At 44.3% G+C, this 23,818-nt stretch overlaps 2 protein-coding genes across 3 annotated transcripts in view; one reads left to right on the top strand and one right to left on the bottom strand.

Annotated features, from left to right (window-relative positions):
* Nucleotides 1-7,063, bottom strand: part of LOC119379263 (exocyst complex component 4) — a 63,590-nt gene extending 56,527 nt beyond the window's left edge. The window contains exons 1-8 of the mRNA XM_037648514.2: nucleotides 6,863-7,063; nucleotides 6,568-6,608; nucleotides 6,369-6,457; nucleotides 6,082-6,144; nucleotides 5,866-6,004; nucleotides 5,646-5,734; nucleotides 5,478-5,554; nucleotides 1,739-1,934 (exon numbers count right to left, since the gene is read on the bottom strand). Coding sequence (XP_037504442.1) covers nucleotides 1,739-1,934; nucleotides 5,478-5,554; nucleotides 5,646-5,734; nucleotides 5,866-6,004; nucleotides 6,082-6,144; nucleotides 6,369-6,457; nucleotides 6,568-6,608; nucleotides 6,863-6,934 — 766 coding nt within the window. The 5' untranslated portion in view covers nucleotides 6,935-7,063. The remainder of the gene's footprint in view (nucleotides 1-1,738; nucleotides 1,935-5,477; nucleotides 5,555-5,645; nucleotides 5,735-5,865; nucleotides 6,005-6,081; nucleotides 6,145-6,368; nucleotides 6,458-6,567; nucleotides 6,609-6,862) is intronic.
* A 177-nt stretch (nucleotides 7,064-7,240) lies between these two features.
* LOC119379264 (26S proteasome non-ATPase regulatory subunit 4) lies at nucleotides 7,241-22,671 on the top strand. 2 transcript variants are annotated; one of them, XM_037648515.2, is made up of 11 exons: nucleotides 7,241-7,332; nucleotides 7,577-7,717; nucleotides 7,809-7,920; nucleotides 8,032-8,118; nucleotides 8,172-8,240; nucleotides 8,318-8,379; nucleotides 10,613-10,775; nucleotides 18,389-18,503; nucleotides 18,778-18,936; nucleotides 22,179-22,267; nucleotides 22,363-22,671. In XM_037648515.2, exons 1-11 carry the CDS (start codon nucleotides 7,307-7,309, stop codon nucleotides 22,555-22,557), a joined length of 1,218 nt encoding a protein of 405 aa, XP_037504443.1. In that variant the 5' UTR covers nucleotides 7,241-7,306; the 3' UTR covers nucleotides 22,558-22,671. The 2 variants fall into 2 exon arrangements, with proteins under 2 accessions (XP_037504443.1, XP_037504445.1); XM_037648517.2 differs by having other exon boundaries at nucleotides 7,292-7,332; nucleotides 22,346-22,671.
* Nucleotides 22,672-23,818: the final 1,147 nt, after the last annotated feature.

Raw genomic sequence — 23,818 nt, 5'->3', positions numbered from 1 at the left:
CAGTACACAAGTGGAGATGAAATGTTGCAAACCTACAAATCCATGCAATGCCTCTCCTTGGATGCCAGCAAAGGAAAGTGCCTGTCTGTTTAAAGCACTTGTTCAGACACAGCAAAGAGCCCTGTATAAAATCAATGGGTTTGCAGTGCTCTATCGGCACACACATAGATAACTAAGAACTGCTATGCAGCCACTTGCATGTGCACAATAAAATGGATTAGCGCTGACAGCTGTACTAAAAAGGCAGACATCTTACTGACAAAGAGGCAGCAGAAGAAAATCTTTTATAGTCTTATAAGCAAAGTAAAGTGTTCTCTTTCAATCAGCTTAGTCAGCGATTAATATCAGCACCAATGTCATTAGCAGAGACCGGATTTTAGGCAAATGCCTATTTTGTTCCTTGCGCTCCTATCGCGCCATTTTGATATATGAGCATGAATTAGAGGTTAAGAAGGGCTTTTATAGTGTTTTTATAGTGCCTATAAATGCCTATTTTTGGCGTTCGTGCCTTAATGCTTACAAATGCCTATAAATGCCTATTTTTCAAATTTGCACTTATATGAACGCTATTTAGCCTCAATTTTCATTCCCGGGTGCTGTTTGAGACCGTTATTCACGTTACTGCGTAAGATTGACTGTTAGGAACTATGGGGTTCAACCTAGTCCTCTAGTTCAACCAACCAACAACAGCTAGCAGAAGTGAAGCGGGACACGCCGGCGAGCATCCGCCGCCGTGCTGACATGGCCCCAGCGGTTGGCGAATGCGAAGAGCCGTCAGCGGAAAGGAGAGTAAAGAGCAAAAAAAGAAAGAAAAATGTGATGTGCGTGCAGCTTTTGTTTGTAATTTACTTTTTAAGGTGTTCACCGCAGTAGTGTAGCCAGAAATTTTTTAGGGGGGAGGGGACGGTGGACAACCGTACTTTATATATGTTCGTGCATGCGTTTGTATGTGTGTATACACACACGCAAAACTGAAAAGTTTCGGGGGAGGGGGGAGGTTGAACACCCCCGCCCCCACTCGCCTGGCTACGCCAGTGGTTCACTGCCAGGGGGGAAATTGGCTTTACGCAGTTTGACCCGGCCAGTAGGAGGAATCCCTCCCTTCTGGTCTTTTAGCAATCTGCTCCTGCTCTGCACTTCTCAGTCATGCCGGAATGATACTGAGGAGTGCGTTGAATCGACATTGGACGCTCGACTCATCGTGCAGAACACGGGCGCACCGTGCGGGACAATTGTACGGCTATGTTCAACTGTTGGCGCCTTTGTGCCATCTTAAGCAATAACATTTTTGTTTTCCTGTCATAAATAAAGGTCTCGCACGTCATCATTTGAAATTATTTGCATTTATGTGAAAATTTATTGTGCCTATATTTACGATTTTGGAAGCCTAAAACATTGTTTTGCCTGCCTATCTTTGGCGCCTAGAACGAGCTTTTTTAGTGCCTAAAAATCCGGCCTCTAGTCGTTAGCAAGGGTGGACAACTGTTATAATGTTATAAATCTAGTGTACTTGAATGTGATGCCACCTTCAACTTCATCACAGCAAGATTGGACCGCATAATCATCTCTTATTATCCAAGTGGTCCATAAACTACAAGAAATGTGTCAGTGAAATTGAAATATGTTAACCCTACCAGCAGACATCCTGAAATAGTATGAAGGAATTGTGATACAAGGGAAGTTACAGCTATCACGACTTTTCAATGTCTGCAAATACAACGCCAAGAATAAAACTTACTTCTCAGTTCCTGAGAGCTGATATTCTGCCCTGCTGCAACAGGAGCAGGCTCCACAAGTGCAGACCTTGACTGAACAATGGGGCCAAACTGCACCTTTCTGTCCGAGCTCTGGCGCCGAAACTTTTGCAATGCTTCTGTTGTTCTCCTCAGGTACAAGTGCCTGTGCAGTTCGTCCACAAGGTCTTCATACATCCGCTGAAAAAATACAAAACATAAATTCAGCTCTATCCATGAGGGGTAGCAAATGCTATGGTGTCCTGCTCCTAAGAATAAGTTGGCATAAGTTAGAAGAGAGCTGCAGGCACACCTTAAATTGTCTCTATCCCACAGAAGAAAGTAGTTAGAGAATTCGCGTTTGTTGCGCTTACTGCTGGCAATGTGACACAAAAGATATACAGTTAAAACTTCATCTAACGAAACCCGATTTTACAAAGTTCCCGATCTAAATAAGAAATTTCCCTCGCAATCAGGCACAGGCGTGGGTCAGCAGTAAATACAGTCCCACGGGTACTTTTGGGTGTCGTTAAATTACAATTTTAGATTTCTAAACACTGAAAAATCTCTCGATTTTATGAAATAATTCAAGTACGGCCATCACTTCATTAAATCGAGTTTCAACTGTATGCCACTGTGCAGAAAAAGAGAGAGCAGCTGAACATAGAAGAAAACATGGAAGGTAAAGCACACTAATTGGATTTGGTAAAACGTTGTAGCAGTAGCATAAATGTTTCCTTCATGTTTCCTCAAAGTAAAAGGAAGTAGTGAACTCACCCTAAACCTTTGCATCAACACACACAATTAAAAATTCACTACTAAATTTGAGGATAGACAGTTCCACAGGGATGTAAGAATAAGGACGTTTATTTTGTCATCAAGCAGTGGCATATTAGTCGACATCATAACAGATGCACCCGAACGGCTGGCCTGGCCCTTCATTATCTTGCATAAAGCGAAATTATTATACCTACATCAATGACTTTCGTGTACACTTTGTTTCAGAATCTTTTTTTTTTTTGCCATATTTTGTTGTCACTATACTTTTATTGGTCACGTACCACACAAGCAGTGCATTTACATTCTATGGTACTGTGTGCCAAAAGCACAATATGATAACAAGGCACGCTATTGCGGGGACAGCATTAATTTCGACCACCTGCAGTTGTTTATCGTTCGCCTAAATCTAAGTACACAGGTGTTCTTCCACTTTGTACCTATCGAGATGCTGCTGCCATTGCCAGGAATCTAAACCACATTCTACAGCTTAGCAGCCCAACAGCTTAACCTCTACGATACCACTGTGGGTAAAACAACATTTCAATACATGTACACTGTCGTCCTTTATGAAAGGTAGCACATTTGTTGGCAGCAGACGATGCGCTGCAGGCATCGCCTGTTGCGCGAGCGGAAAGGGAACGTAATCTAGAAGCAATTGTCCACTGGTCATGACTCATAATTTTGTTAGCCAATAGATGACGCCAAAAGCAGACGTGCTTTCTTTAGTTGTCGGTTGATAGAGCTGAAGGCAACCACCGCCAGAAAGCGCAGGCCACGTGCTCGCGTGCTCCCGTTCATAAAGGACGACAGCGTAAACACCTGATCTTCCACTTGATCGCCTGCTACAAAGGGCAAGACATAGATAATAATAATAATAATAATAATAATAATAATAATAATAATAATAATAATAATAATAATAATAATAATAAACAAAAGTTTCTTCCAGCATGCCCGGGTCGGGCCTTTGCACACACGTAGGCCCTGGCTTAGTTTCACGGGGTTGGGCCAGACATGGGCTTCATAAAGTGGGCATGGGTCTGAACAGTGTGACCTTTTACGTGAGAGCCTGCATTTGTGTTGCCCTTTACATTGCCCTTGTTTCCTATGCCCGGGTTTTCACAACGATGGAACCCTACAAAGTGGATTATCCACAGAATTTTGACAGTTTCATTTTGCACACATTGACCTATGCTTCAACAATGTTTGTACATGGACATATGTATGCAAACTATACCCTTGTTACAAGAGCCCTGGAATACGCTCATGGCACATGAGGAGCTTATTAAGTTATAAAAGAAAAAAAAAATACTAAGTCACAGTAAATGTTTTGTGATCTCCAACGAAGCAGATTATGGAATCGAAAAAAAAATTTTTCTTTTTAATCAAGGTTTAGCTTTAATCTTAAAGTAGTCGGAAAACTTCAAAAGGAGTAGAACAAAATTCAGCTCTTGTCATAACACACTGCATAGTTATTTTCTTCAAAAACCAGTACTAAAAGACACAGACATCGAGCTTTCGGGCCAAGGCATGAGGCAAGAGAAGTATCTGCATTAGACCATATCATAAATACTCGTGAGGGCCTAGCAATCTGCTTAAAAAATCTACTAGTAGTACCCATGATGTCACCAAGTGGCAGCGAAAAAAATGGTTAAACAGCGCTCTATGTCTTCGTGGTAATTGGATGAAAATACGTAATGTGCAGATTATGACAATGAATGGTGGTGGGCGTGTAAAATAAAAAAAAATGCCCTGCCTGTAGCACGAAACTGTTTTACAGATGATAAAATGTGCAGTGTTGCATTGATTGCCTCTTTAATCATGACAATGCAGACATACCAGTTCGGTTGCCAGCCAAAGTTGCTGCCAGTCAACATATCAGCATACATTCTTACAAGCAATTTATTCAAAACAGCAGTAATTTCAAATCACGCTGAAAACGTCAATGTTGAATGGGGGCCAACAATTCACACATCAACTTTGGCAGTGCTTCTGGTGAGAGTAGCGAGTTGGCATGAGCACGCCAGTAAAACTTGGCACGTAGAAAGAGAGAGAAAAGTACTACATTGAGCGGACTAGCTGCTCACTTCATTGATGGGCCGAGGAACCAAAGAAAAACCAAGACATACAGATCAGGGATGACTGCAAGCCCACAGCAGTATGTTTGATCGCCGTCTTCTAGAAATACATCATGGTACGCAGACACAAAGATTGCCTCATACACAATATCACTGATGTAAAAAGGACAGCATGCTCTGAAGATGCCAGAATTCCTTCAACACCTTTGTCTAAGAAGTTCTGCCTTCTAAGACATGAGCATAACAAATCTTCTCCTGCTGAGTGTCAAGTATGTTTCATTGTACATAACTTGCAGCTGTTTGTATAGGCCAGTTGCATATATTTCATGTGCTCTTACACATAAAATATGTTGCAAGCGATGTTGACTCCGGCTAGCCGCCTTGGTGGGTCATTCATTAGTGCTCAACTGCTGACCCAAAAGACGTGGCTTGATCCCAGTCACGACAGTCGCATTTTGATGGAGGCAAAATGCTAGAGGCTCGTGCACTGTGTGATGTCAGGGCCTCAGGTGGTCAAAATTATCCAGAGCCCTCCAATACAGCATCTCTCATAGCCAGAGTTGCTTTGGTACATTAAACCCTATAAACAATCAACTGTGCCTATTTGTCTTCAGTTTCTGTTACACACAAAGAGTAATTTGTCTTTGCTTCATCTTGTCATAATACATTTTGTACTACTGTTTTGCTTAGCGAGTTGTTCTTTACTTTATATTGTCTTCATTTTATGCTACTGTTTTCCTTGAAAAAGTTCTACGTTTTATTCATCATTGTAACCCCACTCTGCAATGACTCCAATAGGAGTTAGCAGTATTGTCAAATAAATAATAAATAAAAATCCCATATCAATAAGCCCAAGTATCTACCTTCAACTGGAGTAACAGCTTACCTCTTTTTTGAAGATAAGCTTTCCTTTCACATCTTTAAGGGCCTCAACACCTTCAAGACTTCCTTCAACAAGATTTACTGCAAGTGAACAAGACGAATATGACATTGGGCAATAGTGAGCAGAAGCAGGTGCCCATATGAGCAAGCACGCCAAACAAGTCCTACTCACCGGAACACACAAGCAACTGTGTGGCGTGAAGATATTGCTTTTTACTGAGGAAAGCGTCAATCTTGTCTGGCACTTCCACTAACGATTCACTGCAAATAAAAGCAGGAACACTGAGACACGAGAGGTAAACAGCAAGAAAAAAAAAACACTGAAAACCCAGACAATCAAATGCGACACATACTTGCAGATCCACTAGCCCTTTCATATTTTACCAACTTACATTTCTTCAAGAAGCTGGAGTACATGCTTGTGCTCCACAGACTCTAGCCAAAGCTTCTTTAGTTCATCTCGTTTGCAGTGAAGAAGTGTCTTGCAAGTTGTCAACTTTTCCTTGATACACTGCACTTTGCTTCGTGACGCTGTAATTTAGGTGTTTATATTTCAGCACTGCGCAAAAAACATCGAAAGTATGCGCCACGAAAAAGAAAATACTTGCCCGATATTCTAGATGATATCTTACTAAAATCTTGCATCGCACGTGTGAGGTCCTCCTTGTTTTCTGTAAAAATGACATTACTTTCCTCGATTAGTAAGGAAAAATAAATTCTACATTTCGTACTACATTTAGAGAAAAACTTGATCCTCACTCCTAAAATGCAAATAAACATTTAAAAATTGTGTAACATATGTGCACCACATAGCAAAGTGGAAAAGTTACTTGTAACGCATCCACAATTTAATAAATAAACCTAAGCGAGCGTTCAGGATAGTTTTATTACTCACGTGCAACCAAGTCATCCAACTTTTGATCGCTACGTTTAAAGTCCTTCTCAAGTTTCGCTTTCTCACGATCACGATCGGCACTGTTTTGGCTGTCAAGGTTGGAGAAAATGGAACGACGCAGTAAGATAGTGGTTAAATGAAGCTCGTCAATCCTACGAAATAACAATGTGCTGCGAAACGACATGTAAGCCATATATACCTGGCAGAGAGCGACCTGATAACCGATATAAGCAGGCCATTCTGAAATGAAAACAGCAGAAAGGGCGTGTTCAGTACTTCGTGTGCGACCCACAGATAGGATTTAAACAAGTAGGAGTCGTCGCTCATCTATCAGGTGCAAATATCACACACGCTCCGTACTAATCCGGTTCACTTAGAGCACTACTGTGTGCAGCGAAATATGCACTGTGAAGGGTCCATGAAATGCCAGTCCTGCTCTGATCGCGCCCGCCTACAGCGGTGGAACGCAAGCATCGATAAGCACAAACTGTTACCGAATCCTTCGTGGTCTTGAACGTTCTCGGCGGCCGCACAGGACCGCCCGATGAAGTGACATAGTTTGCCATCTCTCTATAACGCGGTCAAGAAAACATTGAAGTTCGACTCGACGTTTTGCCACAAGAGCCAGGCGCCGCACACACCTACGAAAACGCCATTTTCGCGGTGGCCGGCTGTTTCAGCCGGTGCTAAAGCCAGCCACTAACACCGGCGACGAGTATAGAACTAATTATAAGCCAAGAAACTGTTTTAGAATGAGCGCTATTATCACACAAAATTAAAAATTTTTATCGAGTAAGTTATCATCATCTGTTCGGTTTAATCAGTGTACGAAACTGTTTCGCGTCAGTGCCGGCTGCGTGCGTGCGCCACTTCTCTGATAGCTTGCGATCTCTGCTACGACGAGGTGCATAGGTGGCCGTTCGACAGGTTCGGCCAAAATGGTCCTCGAAAGTACAGTCGTTTGGTGAGTAGCGGCTACAGCACGGTTCGTCATGTTGCGACTTCACACGTCCTTAACGTTGCCCTTCTTATTATCAATGCTTTGTGGTGTAGAAATCTCTTGTACCGTTATTGCTATTTGGTACTGTTCATTGGAGCGGCGTCATGACTTGCACTACGAGTGCGAGGCTTAGCGCTCATGTTATGCTGGCAAATATCGGGAAAATACAACGTGATTTCTGCTTCCCCACTCGACTCTTCCTTTTCAGTGTGGACAATAGTGAGTATATGCGGAATGGCGACTTCATACCAACGCGCCTACAAGCGCAGCAGGAAGCTGTTAGTTTGGTGTGCCACTCCAAGACTCGATCAAACCCGGAGAATAACGTTGGCTTGCTGACACTGGCAAGGTAAACACGTGTTTCATGGTCGTCACTAAGTATACAAAAGAAAACATTGCCTTCGCTTCCTTAGGTGATGACCTTTCCTTTATCCATGCAGTTCCGAAGTATTGGCTACGCTTACTACTGATGTTGGGCGGTTGTTATCGAAGCTGCATCAAGTCCAGCCGAAAGGAGATATCAATTTCCTGACAGCTATTCGTATTGCACACGTACGTTTTAACTTCATGGTAATCTCGTTGTCTTTCACGGGGCTTGTACTACAACGGACACTTTTCTGCTTGCTTGGAGAGGCGACATTGAGCTTGCTCGCTTATTTGCAGCTCGTTCTCAAGCATCGCCAAGGCAAGAACCATAAGATGCGTATTGTGGTGTTCGTTGGTAGTCCTATCGAGACCGATTCGAGAGAGGTGAGTGTGTTTCATCTCGCGACAATGTTTTTCACTAACTGAACCTCTTTCAGCTTACCAAGCTCGCAAAACGGTTGAAAAAAGAAAAAGTGAATGTAGACATTGTGAACTTTGGAGAAGACGTAAGTAGCGCTTTTTCAGTGCCTCTTTTGCCTTTTTGTGATGCTTTTCAGCTCTGCTTCTTTCTTCTACTGCATAGAACATCAACACAGAGAAGCTGGCAACGTTCATCAACACGCTGAATGGAAAAGATGGCAGTGGGTATGTCCTATTACTAGGTTCAACCTTTGTCGGAAAATACTGGAACATTGGAGGTTTTATTTGCAGTGATCAGTTAAAACCTGCTAAAAATGTTTAACGAGGAAATATTCAAGGCGGCATAGATAACGTAAATTGCCATGAGAGATGACTTGCAGATTGCCTAACTGGTACTGCGGCTCTACCTTCGTGTGTTTTATAGAATCTTTTTGTGCGAGAGCAGTGTCATATTCACAATTAGTTGTCTCTTTTCTGAACTGTTTGGCATCTCGAGTTTCCCAATACTTATTTTTTTATTGTACTACTATACCTGCAGTAGACGAGCTTGTCGCATCTATGCTGTGCAAACAGAAAGTCTCATTTTAAATGACCATATACTCCTGGTGCAATCCAAATCTCCCACCCCCCGTAAAGAAAGTATGGGTGGCTTGCGCTGATGTCATCAAAACAGCCATGTTAGATCACCAACGTGATCTCACGTTAGTGTTATCAGTACATCGCATGCTGGTTCCTTCGTTATTCATGCACAGAGACCCAATAACATTCCAGCGACATCGTTATCACACTGAACCAGGTTAATCGCCGTGTGATTATACTGTCCTTGACGTCATCTAAGCCACCATGTTGGAGCCATGTTGTACGTCCATGACGTCACGTGCAAGCTATCAATGATGTTGCATGCCGTCACTGCCCGACAGGCGGCACTAGGGTTTCTTGCCTGAAACATAAAAGCACAGCCATAAAGCAAGCAAACGACATTACGTGACCGCGCTATTTTCTACCAAGCAAAACCAGTAAAGTGGTACACATTAACAATGCTACTGAAGTGCACGGCGACAAACATTTTGGCCATCTGTGTCACCCTCGTTATGAAAAGATGGTATCTTGAACTTGGCAAGGTTTATGTGTTTCCGGTGCCCCACCGCGGTGGTCTAGTGGTTATGGCGCTCGACTGCTGACCCAAAGGTTCGCGGGATTGAATCCCGGCCGCGGCGGCTGCGTTTTCGATGGAGGCGAAAATGTTTGTGGCCCCTGTACTTAGATTTAGGTGCACGTTAAAGAACCCCAGGTGGTCGAAATATCCGGAGCCCTCCACTACTGCAGTCTCTCGTAATCATATATGGTTTTGGGACATTAAACCCCAGATATTATGTGTTTCTGGCTCCCGCTATTGAAATTGGCACTCGCAGTACCCAAAAGCATAGCCTTTGAAATTTGTGGCTATTATTCAAGAAGGAAATTGCCACTGGGATGTGAGCTTGTACAACATCTATGTTAAACGTCAAAAACATATTCTAAGAATAAAATGAAAATGCATATCTATCATTTTATTATCTAAAAATGCACTGCGATGATATTTTTGTTATGAGCAACGGAGCACTAGTGAAAACTATACTGTGAGGCATGGCTACATCATTGGGCTATAGAATGTCTCACTATAGCCACATTTGATGTCCTGCATCTGCTTTGATGTCCTGCATCTGCTTTAATATTTCATTTACAAAGGCGATGCTGTTGATAATGATGTTACAGATGTCCTTGTTCTCAAACAGTGCAGACCTAATTGCTATGTACTTACCACATCTGTTGATAGAAGCATAAACAGGCTTTAATGTCACATTTTCTGTCTGGTGACACAGCATTGTTGTATTGTTGTATCAGTTTGAACTATGGGAACCAGAACAGCCCCTTCAGCCACTGTACACAACTTATCACCAGCTTTGGGACTTTAAACCCCAAAAGAAAAAAAAAACTGATCACCAGTTTCGAGTGGTGCCAAAGAAAAAGCAACTTGAGCATCAAGTGAATCGAATGCCTTGTAAGCTCAGTGTGCCTGCATTTCCCTTTAATGTTATGCATGTTACTGCACAACCTGTTTAAGACACTATGCCATGTTTCACGATGTATTCTACATTGCACATTCTGGTGGCAGTGTAACAAATTGCTCTCTGTGATGACTCGACACATACAGTAAAAACCACACTATCACCTTACCTTTTATATTATTTTTATTTTATTATTTTTTCAGGGGTATTAGTAACTCGTATTAAATTTCGCTAAATTTAATGCATTTTTACAGACAGCGCATAATTTGTGCCTAAGAGTTATAGGGACTGTACTGCATGCATTGACTCTGAGGCAAGCATATATACGCAGCCTTTTCTTCGTAGCTGTTGGTGCATTTTGTATTGCACCAGACCCTACAGTGTATTGTACACATGAATGTTTTCTGCAGTTCCCACCTAGTGACGGTACCACCGGGCCACCAGACTCATCTGTCTGATGCACTCATCAGTTCTCCGGTGATTCAAGGCGAGGACGGCACAGGTGGTATTGGATTAGGTGTTGGTGGCTTTGAATTTGGTGTCGATCCAAATGAAGACCCAGAACTAGCCCTGGTAAGCATCAGTGTGTCAGTCGTAATCTTACTATTGGAATGTGGGTAGTAAACATTTCTAAAGGACTGCGCGTATGAACTTGTCTCTGTGGTTCTGGTGAAGTTGTGGATCAGTAGCCAATCATGTACATTTGGGTTGAAAGCATGTGTTGACTATTTTGTTCACACCTGCTTTGAACCTTTCTTTGTTTCAATTGTCTGGTCTGCCAGCTTTCTTTACCATATAACTGCGTGCGCTCCAAAACCTGCATTAAGTTTAGGATGCTACATGGAATGTCTGGTACGCTTAGTCTCTTTCTATACAGCTGAACCCCTTTATAAAAGGCACGCACATGGGAGTAGTTCTTGTTCCTGTCTTTTATAAGCAGGGTATCACATCCTCATTTTCTTATCTACCCCTATTTTGACGTTGGGCACAGTGGTGTCTCTTATAATCAATTGTCTCTTGCATCACTGTCTCTTACATATTAATAACGTAAAGAAGTATTTTCATATACCCGAGACTTCAGCAAATATAAGTTTCCTAGCCTCGAAAGTTGTACAGTGGTTATAGTGCTTGTTCGCTGAGCCGAAAGTCATTTTCTTATACCCGACACTTCCACAGATAGAAGTGTGCTAGCCTCCGCAGTGCTATAGTGGTAGCGGTGCTTGGCTCCTGACCCCAAAGTAGGCGGTGTCATTTCGATAGAGTCCAAATTCTAGAGGCCTTCACACTTATATGAGGTGCACGTTATAGGGACCCTCAAACACTTTCGAAATGGCTATTTTTTATTTGTGGGTTGTGTAGACTGATGGCTTGTGATAATTTTAGCATAGGTTAAAGTGCCAATATCAATACATTTGGTATTTTAATAACACAGTGAAGTCTCTTCACTGCCGACGGCATCAACGCATAGTGGCGCTTGCCAGAACTACTGCTGACAAAAATGACTGCAAATAGCGCAGTCCTATGATTGAATACATGTGACGCCAGAAGTGATCGCAACATTGCATCAAAAAAGATATTATAATTGTGTTTTGCTTCACCAAATATAGTATAATCTTAGCGATACAAATTTGTAAAATTCCCAGCCAAATTACACTGTGCCCAATGGGCCAAAATTTGGGTGTTCTCAACACTCTTCAGCACCTTCACTGGTGATATGAACTTGGGTACCAAAGCTGTCGAGTGACAGCCAACAGAAGCGTGCTCCAATTTCCATAGATATTGTTTGCCACAACCACTGTGGACAAAGTGTACGCGCATCCAACGCTCAGAGTCAAAGCGATGCTGCCTCCAGCTACCACTGCGAACAAAACCGCGATAGACGCGATCATCGGTAGGAACGACATAGGTAGTTCTAAAGGCACGTGCGTGGCCAGCACATACGGATTGGAAATGGAACTACTGTTTGCCGCAACCGCTGCGCATGAAAACGCGGTCACTGTCAACGCGATCTTGTATGGCCACAATGAAACTCCTAAAGTGCACGTGCATCCAACGCTCTCCAAGTCAAAGCGATGCTGCCTGCCACAACCGCTGCAGACAAAACTGCAGTAGATGCAATCATAAATAACAATATAGTTCTGAAAGTACATGGATGGACAGAACTACCGTTTGCCGCAACCGCTGCACATGAAGCTGTGGTCGCTACGATGCAGTCATCAGTTGCAACTACACAGCTCCAAGGCTAACAGAGCAGTAGATTAAAGGCATGAAGCATTTCGGCATTCCTGTGATTCGCGAACTTTGGCACTTAGTTTTCGTTTGCCCTCAAGTGAAGCTTTGACGCGCGAGTTCGCGGCAGCCGGCTACGCCGTCCCTTATTGATCCGTTCACAGGTGTCATGCGCGAGTTCTTTCAATGCAGTGATGTGATAGCTGCGCCAATTGCGCCAAACTGCGCCAAGACGTGAAACCTGCTACATCCTGCTAAATCTCCGCTGTTCTGCGCCAAAACTGCGCCAATCTATAAGCACACTAGCGGAAAAACGTGCGCAGCGCGCCGCCGCCGGCAAAACGCGACACTCCAAAGCTGCCGCGCGGCAAAATTTTCGTGCCGCGAGAGGAATGGGTTCGTGCATCATTTTTCGCGACACGCTGCCCGGCGCTTTCTGGGGGACCTGACCGGACGCAGATTGATGGGTAGGCTAGTTAAGCGCTGGTTTGGCTTGCTCAGGCTTTTGGGGGCCGACATAACCCTCTTCAGAGCTGTAAATTGGCGTGACCCCCCAAAAATGCACCTTTGAAGGAGCGGCTCGCCGCGAGCTGGTGTGACCGCACCGCCGCAGCAACACAGAAGTTTCAGATGTTAATACAGCGGCGTCCATGACTGTCTTATTTTTGCCCCCTTTATTAAGTTCTGCTACTCGAATCAGTGTTATACCACGGTCACACGGACAATGTCGACATCTTGAACAAGATGGACGAAAATGGCGACACTATATAATCTTGGTGTCGCCAAGGCAGCGATGGCAGTGGATTTTGTATTGTCTGCAGTCAGTCTGTTAACCGCGAACAGCATGGTTTTGCAGCGATAAAGCGACATGCTACAAGCAAGAGGCACATTGAGGCCACGAAGCAGCACCAGAATTCAGCAGGTGTGTTGAAAACTCCGAAGACCTGCACATCAGACGTATTTGGACTTGACAAAAATTGCAACCCAATCCGATCCAGGCTTTTTGCGAACCCACAGTAAACCAATTTAGGAGGCGTTGATGTAAACGTAACCTGCTGATACAGATTCGTGAAATTCCCCAGCCGTCGAGCAACGGCCGAGAGCAGATTGCCGTAGCTTCGGAAGTACGCGCGCGGCCAGTGCGCACACTGTCAGAACTGTGGTTATCGTTTGCCACAACCGCTGTGGGCGAAACCGCGGTCGCTCTTGACACTATCGTGTATGGCGACGGCGAAACTGACGGAACTCCGAAAGTGCACGCGCGTTCAACGCCCACCCAGTCCAAGCGACACTGCTTCCCACAAACGCCGCGGACAAAACCGCGACAGATGCGATTATAGATAGCAACAAACGACGTAGTTTTGAAGGCACGTGCGCGGGCAGCGCAGGCGGATTGAAAACGGAACTACCGTTTGCCGCAACCGCCGCGCACGAAACCACGGTCGCTATCACCGCGATCATCGATAGCGACTGCGAGCTCCGAAGGTACGCGGCTAACGCAGCGGTAGATTAAAGGCGTAAAAAATTACACGATCTCCCGCTAAAGGAGACCATGAGTAGATGCGAAGCCGGAGCACTTGCACGATCGCGTTCCGTTGGCGTTCGTTGGGCATGCTACCTAGCTCGCGTCGTGGAACGCGAAGAGCGACGCTACGCGCGTCGTATCTTCCATTGGCCGTTAATTCTCACAGGGCGAACGGGGAACGCGGTCGACAGGCGGGCGAGAGGGGGCAGCGTAGGAGAGGAGAGAGAAAGGGAGGGGACGCGCATGCGCTCGTGCTCATCGCGGCGTTGCGCAGGAGAGAATTTCGGCATAGCCCGCGTTTCAGAGGAAGAGTGGAAAGGGGGGGAGAGGGGAAGTGGAGAGGATGTGTGTGGAGAGGGTATGCGCATGCGCAGTAAGGGTGGTCACGCCGCACACCACCACCGGATTGAGCTCCGCCTTAAGATACTTCGCATCTAAAAGGCACGAAGCAGTAGCGTAGCCAGCACCCCCCCCCCCCTCCCCGCCTTCCCGAAAAAAAATTCTGCCTACGCCCCTGGCACGAAGCCTCTCGGCATTCATGTCGATCTTCGCTTGTTACTATGATGGAGCGGACTTCACTTAGTTTTCAGTTGGCCTCATGTGAAGCTTTGACGCGCGCTTTCGCGGCAGCCAGCTGTGCCGTCCCTTATTGGTCCGTTCACGTGTGTCCCAGAAAGGCGTACGTGAGTTCTTTTGACGGAAATAAATGTTTTGTGCGTATATCGTGGTTTGGAAACAGGTTTTGCTAGTTTTTTTTTTTTTTTGTTTTTTTTTTTTTTTTTTTTTTTTTTTTTTTTGATGATACGAAATTTTGGCCGATACGAATATTGTCGCTCCCCCTGCAGATTCGTATGACCGAGATTCTACTGTAGCTGGGAAACCCTACCTGCGTTGTTTGTTTGGCCACCCTAAGCCATTATAAGACCGCAACGCCAATGTTTACGCTTACGGGGCTGTTAGGTGATCCAATGGTGTTATGCAAACACCCATTATTGGACAGAACTTTTTATTTCAGAAGAGTTCATCCTTATTTGACTGTTTTGTTTCACACGGTTCATTTTTCCACTTGGCAGTGAGCTTTTTAGCTGCTCCAAAACCTGTTCTCCCTGCTCCCAAACCCGTTTTTGGCTGCTCCAAAAGCCCTTTTACCTGCTCCAAAACGTACTTTTTGCTGCTCCAAAAACCTGCTCCAAAACAGCTTCAGTCAGTCACATCACTGTCAATGGCAATAAATGTTTTGTGCATATGTCGTGGTCTGAAAACGGGTTTTGCTAGTTTTTACTGATCTGAAATTTTGGATGATATGAATATCAACAACTAGGTACTCCTGATTGTTGTTGAAGCGGTGGAAGTATTCCCCCTTAGAGTTTGAGGAGTATGTTTTGTTTGCTGTACTTTTTATACTAACACAAACATACAATGTCATTTAAAAAAATTCGGCAGATCCCACCCCTTGTGCGTTTTCATTGGTTTCATGTGAAGCAGTCAACGAGGAGCTGTCCATGCTTCATTTTTTAGCTTTGAGCCAAGCGTTACGAGGTGGATCGACGTGCTTTTGTAATGTCAAAAATAAAATTTATAAAAATCGAAATGTGCCAAAATATGCATGTTGTGCCAACAGTCACTACTAAAATTGGTCAGTCCAATTCAAATGCGACCTGGCAGGTACAAAGAGGACAATAACCTGTGCATTTAACTACCATGATCACCACATCTCCAAGCTAAGGTGCATTATGATAAAAAGACCGATAAGGTTGATATTTGGCAGGTTTATTTTGCACACAATTGGCCGTAGTAGCAAAAGTTACTGCTAGTTTTCAGTCATTCTGCTTGAATGCATAGTTCCATATATAAAGAAATAGCAGACAAAATTTTATCTGAAATTTTTCGTTAGAAGGAAAGTTATCACTTCGCGTAACTGTAGGATGGAAAAAATTGTTTTGAGAAAAATGCCTTTAAAAGATTTGAAATGAATGTCCGTATAATAAAGAAACATGCAGTATGCCTAAAATTCACCAGGCTCGTAGCTTGGGCCCTCTTTTGAAGCAGCGCAATCTCTATGGCGAGCTGAAGCACAAATTTTTTTTTTTCTTGCTCATTTTTCATCTCAAGCTGACTCACATCCACGTGCTCCACAGCAGGTTCACGCTTAGTATATTGATTCCCTAACTTGTATTGACACTTCCTTTTTGTCCTAAATTCTGCCGTATTTCATGGGTACTATAACTTTCTCCTTGAAAGGCCAGAACTAAAGTTGGAGAGCTTGAAATGGCGTACAAAAAAGCACAGACAACACGCGCAATGTGTCGCAGCAGCCCGCAGCCCTGTAGTGGAAATTTTTGAATAACTCAAAAGCATCACGGCCCGCAAAATGTTTCCAAAAGCTTTAGAACATTCATAAACTAACTTAGCATTACGTAATAAGTATACAAAGAGACATTTATGACGAGATGGCAGGTGCTGTGGAATCGAAACTTTCAGTTTCGTATTCGTCTAGGAGGGATTGGAAAAACTGTCATAACTTTTGAACGGCTTGAGATAACGTAATTCCTTTTGCTAAACACTCTTGACAGGGAACTTCAAAATGCTAAATAAAAAATCATTCTTTTACAATGTTTCTGAAGGTGGTGGCCTACCTTAAGGGGCCCTGCAACACTTTTCCCGGTGATCGTCAAATGGCTTCATTAAGCCATTTGACGGACATGGGTCCTGAATTTTTTTTTCTTTAATTTATCAATTTTGATAAAACTTGCAGAGTTTAGTATGTATATTTGTGTGCAGATTTCAAATATGCAATTATTTTTATAGTATACTATGTAGTTTTTAAAATATCCAACATTTCATGTGCTTTTTGGGAGCCATAGTTTCTCTAAACTGAGAGAGTTGCAAAGTAATTAAGCATATCAGAATGACCTGGAATGAGTACAGAATGCAAGAAAACAAGAATTGGTGTTCTAAGCCCATTTGAACAAAAGTTATATGTTGAACATTTTCCAATAAATCTATGTCAAGCTGGGATTTCAGTCTCAAATATTCAACATACCACAACTTTTGTTCAAATGGGCTTAGAACATCCGATCATGTTTTCTTGCACTCTGTACTCATTCCAGGTCATTCTGATATGCTTATTTACTTTGTAGCTCTCTCAGTTTAGAGAAACTATGACTCCCAAAATGGCACTTAGAATTAAACTAAATGTTCTACTAGGAAAAAAATTGAATATTTCAAATCTGCACGCGAATATACATAACTCAGCATGTTTCATTGAAATCCATAAAGAACGTTTAAAAAAGTTTTCAGGCGCAGTGTCCCTCCTTAAAAGAGCTTGTTGCCTCGCGAATCGACTGCCGCAAAAATGTTTAGAATCCATCAAGTACAAGCGGAGTTGCAGGGATTTGTCGCACGCTTTAAGTTTCTCCTTTCATACTAGCAAGCGTACTGAAGGCTATTCAGGGAGGGTGATGACAATGGGGCAAGATGATGCGTCTCTCAGTCAGTAAGCTTCATGACCTTGAGCACTTTCTTTTTTTTTTTTTTTTTTTCGAGCGCGTGGCAGCATCCTGCAGCGGTCGCAGTAACTGTGCAGCTCAGATGCTCAAATCAGCCAATATATGTAGGCTTTGTGCTCGTAACATGGTCCTTTTGGTTATATGGCATCATTTGCCGAGAAAAGAGGGAGCAATTTCTAGCTTACTTTGAGAAAATTGTAAATTCCAAGTCGCATGCTGTGCTATATAATGTTTGGCTTGAGTCTTCTCGGGAGCCTCGACTACCGATCGGCAGCATTTTCTGACTGTGCTGAAAGTGTTGCAGGGCCCCTTTAAAGGCACCGCCATTTAAGAGTGACTTTAAATGTTACTTTTTGTCTGAAAGCATGGCCTTTCAAATCTAGTTTTGCTGGCTTCTTTCATTCAAAATTCGGTTTGTGATAAGGTATTAGAGGCCCGAAGTTCAGACTTTGTAATCTCACGTACCCACTATAGCCTGTGCTCACTAATGTGGTAAAGCATAAAAGGCACTGTGCATTTTCATACCTGCCCACTCTTTTTAATTTTTCGTAAAAAGGTACAAATTTCGATTTCTCATGATTTTATGAAGCTTGCCTCAAATTTTTTAAAAATATTTTATTCCCGGAAAAAAAAAAAGTCAAAACCTATTAAAATGACACCATGGTACCGTGTAGAGCCGCAAGAGGGCAATACGTTATCATTATCATCAGCAGCTGCAATATTCGACTTCTGATGTTTTTTCGGGGGGCTTTGAATCTGTTTAAGACTCGATGCCACCTTCGCATACCTGTGAACCTACGAAAGTGGACTGGCTCATGTACTGTAGTAACGCTGTAGTCTCTCCCCTTGGAAATGTTTGCAACCTATGTAAGCCCTGAAGGTAATGAAAAAATATGAAATGTTGCGTGTATGATTTTTTCCAGGCATTACGTGTGTCTATGGAGGAACAGCGCCAGCGCCAGGAGGATGAGGCCAGGCGGGCCGCTGCCAACTCTGCTAAGCAAGCAACCCAGGCTCCTTCTACAGCTGAGACAGAATGTACGGCTGCAGTCCTCTTTTTATACTTTGTGAGCGCACTAAAATGATAATAGCTGTAATTGCACCATAGCGTGTTGCATTCGTGCATTCTTTTATGAACAGTTGCATGGAAAATGACATTAAGCTTGTGATTACGAAGAAACTAAATAATTTTAGTTTTTTTTGTGTACAATAATGTTATTGCTTTACTATATTGTTGGTTATCTTTCAAACAGATTATTTTTCACTTCAGCTGCTGAACATGCCTTACACAGTAACTGTTTCATGTTCACAGCTGGCTCAAGTGAAGAACGGCTGCTGGAACGAGCCCTAGCTATGTCTATGGAAACGGATCCCGCTCCTCCAACTACAACTGCCAGCCTACCAGACTTCTCGGCCATGACAGAGGATGAACAGATCGCATATGCCATGCAGATGTCCCTCCAGCAGGCTCGTGAGTCATCGATTGTTTGTGTGCTGATTAAGATAGTTTGGTATGCATCCTTGTTGAATGCCTTTTGCTGAAACATGCGCAGGAACACGAAGCACACGTTGTTGGGCTAGTCGGTTCATGTTCTTTCAGAAGCCACTGTTGTGGCTACTATTTCGCGCAAAGAAATCACAAGGGGAGGGTTAACCCTCCCCTTGTGATTTCTTTGCGCGAAATAGCCACAACCGTGGCTTCTGAAAGAAGCAGGAACACGTTATGTATATTTTTCGTAGGTTGTCGCCCCCCCCCCCCTTGAAGTCCTTAAAGGGGTATTCAGACGGAGGAGAAATGCTCGGGGGGTAAAGGCGGAGCCTAGTGACGTCAACTCGCGAGGAGAAGTCGCCACAAATGCCCCCCACTCACACGGACGGGGCGAACGGAGGGGGAGACCAGTGTTACCAGACTACTCCTGTGGCTTGTACCGCCCGTTTCACCAGCTGCTGACGACGATGACCCCAGCTACAGATGACCCCAACTGCAGACTGGACACCCGCTGCCGTCTCCTCCGAGGAGGCGCGGGGGGGTCACGCCCACTCGCTAATCCGTGACGTCGTGGTCACGTGATCCGCAACCCCCCCGTCTCCCCCGAGCATTCCTCCCCCGTCTGAATACCCCTTAAAGGGCCCCTAAACCACCCAGAGGTCGAAATTTAGTTGTGGTGTGACAGTTGTTCACGAGTCTACAATGAACACATAGCCGTTAGAATTTTTTTAAACGGTGCCTAATAGCGGAGTTACTGACTTTTAATGATCGAAACACTGCGATCGCTCGTTTCACTCTTTTCTTCGCTACCCACTGCTCGCCGCTTGGTCCCCTCTCCCATAGCCGCTTTGCCCTCCTTGCCGAGTGCCCCTCCCAATCTCACGTGACATACCGTCATTGCTGACACGCTCTTTGAAAAAGCAGGCACTTCCGGTTGCCGCGACTCCGTGAACTCCGTGCTTCTCGGCTAACCGCTGTTGTTGCGTTGCCTGCTCGTGCTCCTACGAATCGTGTCGGTATGGACCCTGTGTTGCGTGCACACCTTCAAAGGATCGCCAGTATGATGGACCCGTACGGTGACACGTGTCACGTCTTTTCGTTTTTTCAGTCGGTGCTTTTGCAGCCAAGCACCACACACTGATGTGTGAAAGCCATCGCAAGGCAGTCGGATTCAGTCCGCGCAGTTTGTCAGACCGCTAGGCGTGACTGTGCTGGTATGCTAGCGATTTGGCAGTTGCGTTACGGGCCGCAGTTGCCAATTCGCAAGCGTGCACACGCGGGCAACACGATGAAAAACTTCAAGGAGCGTGGGGGCAGCTGCTTGCAGACTAACCAGAAGTTGTAGGTTCTTGTTCGACCAATCGCAACATTACCTGCAGACCGCATCACAGATTCAATGTTTCACATCACTCACGTCACTAGGGTGGCCGGAAAGGCCCGGAGAGGAGAAGGGGTTGTTTCTTGGGATTTGTGGCGCGCCCGCAGCTTGTAGCACTGCCACGTGTGGCATTGATCGTGACTGCATTCTGCACACGATGTGCATGTTTACTTGAAATGTTTGAAAAAGTATCGGAGGTGGTTTAGGGGCCCCTGAATGCCTTACAATCCAATGCAAGATCCGAAGATGGCATCAAGTCTTCACAGTACACTTGCAGTGAACCAGATTCCAGCTTTCTCCAGCTCTGCAATTACATGCCAGCATTGACAAAGAGTTACCAACCAAAGCTAAAATTATGCCTTCTAATTAGGGATGGACAAATAGTAAGTTTGAGGTTCGGAGCAAATTCAAAGCGAATAGTGATTTGGTTGAATAATTTCGAATCGTGTAGTATATATATCACATACACTCTAAGAAAAAATCGAGTACAGTGGAACCTCGTTAATGCGTACGTGCCGGGAATGCCGCATAACTACGCACTAAACGGTAGTACGCATTAACCACAAAGTAAAAATTTGCATCTCCTCGCGTACGCCATCGCCGCCTGCAAAGAAATAAATACAGTGCCACAGCAAATATTGCCTAAAGTACCCATTGCAAAGCCTTTTCTTTCTCTTTGCCAAAGTGGAGAAAAGATTCTGGTACTCCTGCACGACCGTCCAATAGCTCGCGGTGTCGCGCGACGCCAAGGAGCATTTCAGAACTATTACAGGGTCCGGTATACGCAGTGACCGACATAGCGACAGAACGGACAGTGTAGGCTTTCCACGATATATGTGCCTGCGTCTGTACCGCGATCTGCTCCTAAACGAAAACTGACACAGTTCCAGCGAAACGCGGTACGGCTGTGTGGAGCCGATAGTCTCCTGGCTAGCAGCGTCACTGCCGGGCCGCTTGCTGCTCACACCGTCACTGCCGGGCTGCTTGCTGTACCGCGCGCGTGCATTTGTCGTGGGAGTGTTCTTCGTACCCACTTCCCTCCAGACCGTGCACAGATGCGGTGAGTAGCTCGTTTGGTTAACGCAGCGATGACGAACTTCCTGCAAGCGATGCGCACTTCGCGACGGTCTAGCGGTCCTGGCAGTGGACGGAAGCGTGTTTGGGCGGTCGCCCAATAAAAGCGTGCAGTATGGTTCTACCATGGCCCACACGCGCGTCAGACCCGCCGGCAGCGTCCCGGTGGATGTACAATCTGCCGCCGAGCACCTCAATGGCGAAAAAATTTACCAGGATGTGCGTGTGGTTACAGAAAGCAGTTCTACGATGAAGACATAGGTCTTGGGATGCGGCCGTACGGCTCTAGAAGTTGCGAGCCAATGAGAAAAGGTCAAGTTGCTAGCGAAATTTCGCGTCAATACTAGGCAAGCTCCTTTTCCTTATGTTGCAGCACTCGCGAAAACTTCGTTGAAGCGGAAGTACCCAGGAGAAGTATTTTTTGTGACGAGACATTTTTTGCATTGTTTTCTGTGGGCGGCTGACAAGGAATCGAAAATCATTCGTTGTAGCGGAGTTTGTTACAGTGGGATTCGACTGTAATCTGATTATGTGAGCCATGTCTGCATTTTGTAACTTTCATGTGTCAATACTAGTGAAGTGCTCATATGTGCTGTTTGTGAAAAATGACTACACTGCCATTTATTGTGCAGCCTGTGTCACAGAAAAACTAGCTTTACAAATTTGAAAATGGTACGTTAGCTTATGATTTACTTCTTTATTGTTTAAGGACTGTAAGTGTTAAAGTTTTTAAATAACTGCTAAACAAACCATACCTTGGTTGGTGTTGCAGAGTCTGACGGTCCTTCTACAGGGGCGGCACCTGCAGCAGCTGTCAAGGAGGAGCCCATGGAGACGGACGAATCCGAAGAGCCCAAGAAGGTAGGCCACACCTAATCGGTTGGTGGCGAGTACTCTGCCTGCCCCTGAGCTGTGCTCTTCAACCCATTGAAGCTTCAGTGACGGCCGTTGTGCAGGATGAGGCAGAGTCCGAAGACTACGAGATGATTCGGGACCCCGCCTTCCTCCTGTATGTCCTTGAAAACCTCCCTGGTGTGGACCCCCAGAGTGAGACTGTCCGCAACGCACTTGGAGAGCTCACACAGGGAGACACGGCCAAGAAGGATAAGGATGGCCAAGACAAGGGCAAATCAAGCAAGGACAAGCAGTAACCATAACATCCGTTTGACTTGGCCCTGCCTTTTTTTTTTTTCTTTACTAGCGGCTTACGACAATGTGCGAAAAATTAATAAAATGCTTGTTTCCCGTTACCTGCGGGATTTGCACTTGTCGTCCTATAAATGTCTGTCATTGTCTGTTTCTGTGTCTGTTTTTCAAGTTCATTTTAAATGCTTCTGCAAATTTTTATGCTAACTTTGCATATGTATAAGCACAGTAGGTTAAGTATGTGGGCACAGTGGTGACGGCTGTTTCGAAATGTTTCTTAATCTCGTAAATTAACAGTTGAGGGAATAGTAGCGTTTAAAACCTAATGTAATACTACCTTAAGTGAATAAATAGAATATTTTTAAATAATGTACACTCTCACCTTTCATATTAAGTTCAGTGACATAGCACTGCTACATTTGCTCTCAGCTGCTGCAAACTGTAAATCATGCAACATGTTGCTACAAAAGCCTTATTTTGGCAATTGCATATCTGCTGTGAAGATTACTCTGGATATGTGGTTGCAACGTTTGTGAAGACAAAAACTGGGCTACTTTGTGGTACTGCATTTTGATGGAAATTCATTGTTTCACAACTCTGACTCTAGGTTAAATACTAGCAAGAAAAATCAAGTGAAGCGCATTGTCCTTAAGGTTGCCTGCAAGTGCCAGTGATTGGACGTAGAAGCTTCACTAGTGAGTTATCAAATAAAGCAGGAGCAAATGAGCAGTGCATGGAAGGGCAAATAATGAAAAGCTCCTGGATGAAATTGTGCAGATATTGAGCTTATAAAATGCAATTGTGATGTGAGCAATACTATATAGTTACTTTGAACTCAAAATTTTGAGAGGTGGAGGGAAAATGTTTGTTGGAAATTTGCAGGACCAGAAAGGTTCCGAAAAGCACCTGCAAGCCTAGAGTAAGGAAAGCTTCCAATAATAAGCGCTCTGTTGTGTATCTTGTGTCCTGTTGATTAATTGTGCTATACAACCTACAGTGATACCAATAATGTTCACAAAGGGTCAGACCCCACCTGCTGCACATAATTTGTTGTTTCATCATAACTCGTCACATGGTGCCTTGAAACTTTGTTTTGTTTTAAGCCCATACATTGCACCTGTGCGACATAGTATTGTGTGTGGCAGTGCTCCATTATACAAGTTGGCTATTGTGACGGAGCCCTAATTAAACTGCCACCCTGTTATAATTATACTACGGCTAGTTTGTACTGGGAAACTGGAAAAGACTACAGCGCTGTGAGTATTC

Source organism: Rhipicephalus sanguineus, chromosome 1, assembly GCF_013339695.2.
Source record: "Rhipicephalus sanguineus isolate Rsan-2018 chromosome 1, BIME_Rsan_1.4, whole genome shotgun sequence".
NCBI lineage: Eukaryota > Metazoa > Arthropoda > Arachnida > Ixodida > Ixodidae > Rhipicephalus > Rhipicephalus sanguineus.
The sequence above is the reverse complement of the archived record's forward strand: the minus strand, read 5'-3'. Positions and strand labels throughout refer to the sequence as shown.

What these genes read in the sequence shown, in the direction of transcription:
- LOC119379264 (XM_037648515.2), top strand. Translation starts at nt 7,307, where the DNA reads ATGGTCCTCGAAAGTACAGTCGTTTG. An exon ending in CAGCTATTCGTATTGCACAC is followed by an intron (nt 7,921 to 8,031) that starts GTACGTTTTAAC and finishes GCTTATTTGCAG; the next exon opens with CTCGTTCTCAAGCATCGCCA. An exon ending in TTGTGAACTTTGGAGAAGAC is followed by an intron (nt 8,241 to 8,317) that starts GTAAGTAGCGCT and finishes TCTACTGCATAG; the next exon opens with AACATCAACACAGAGAAGCT.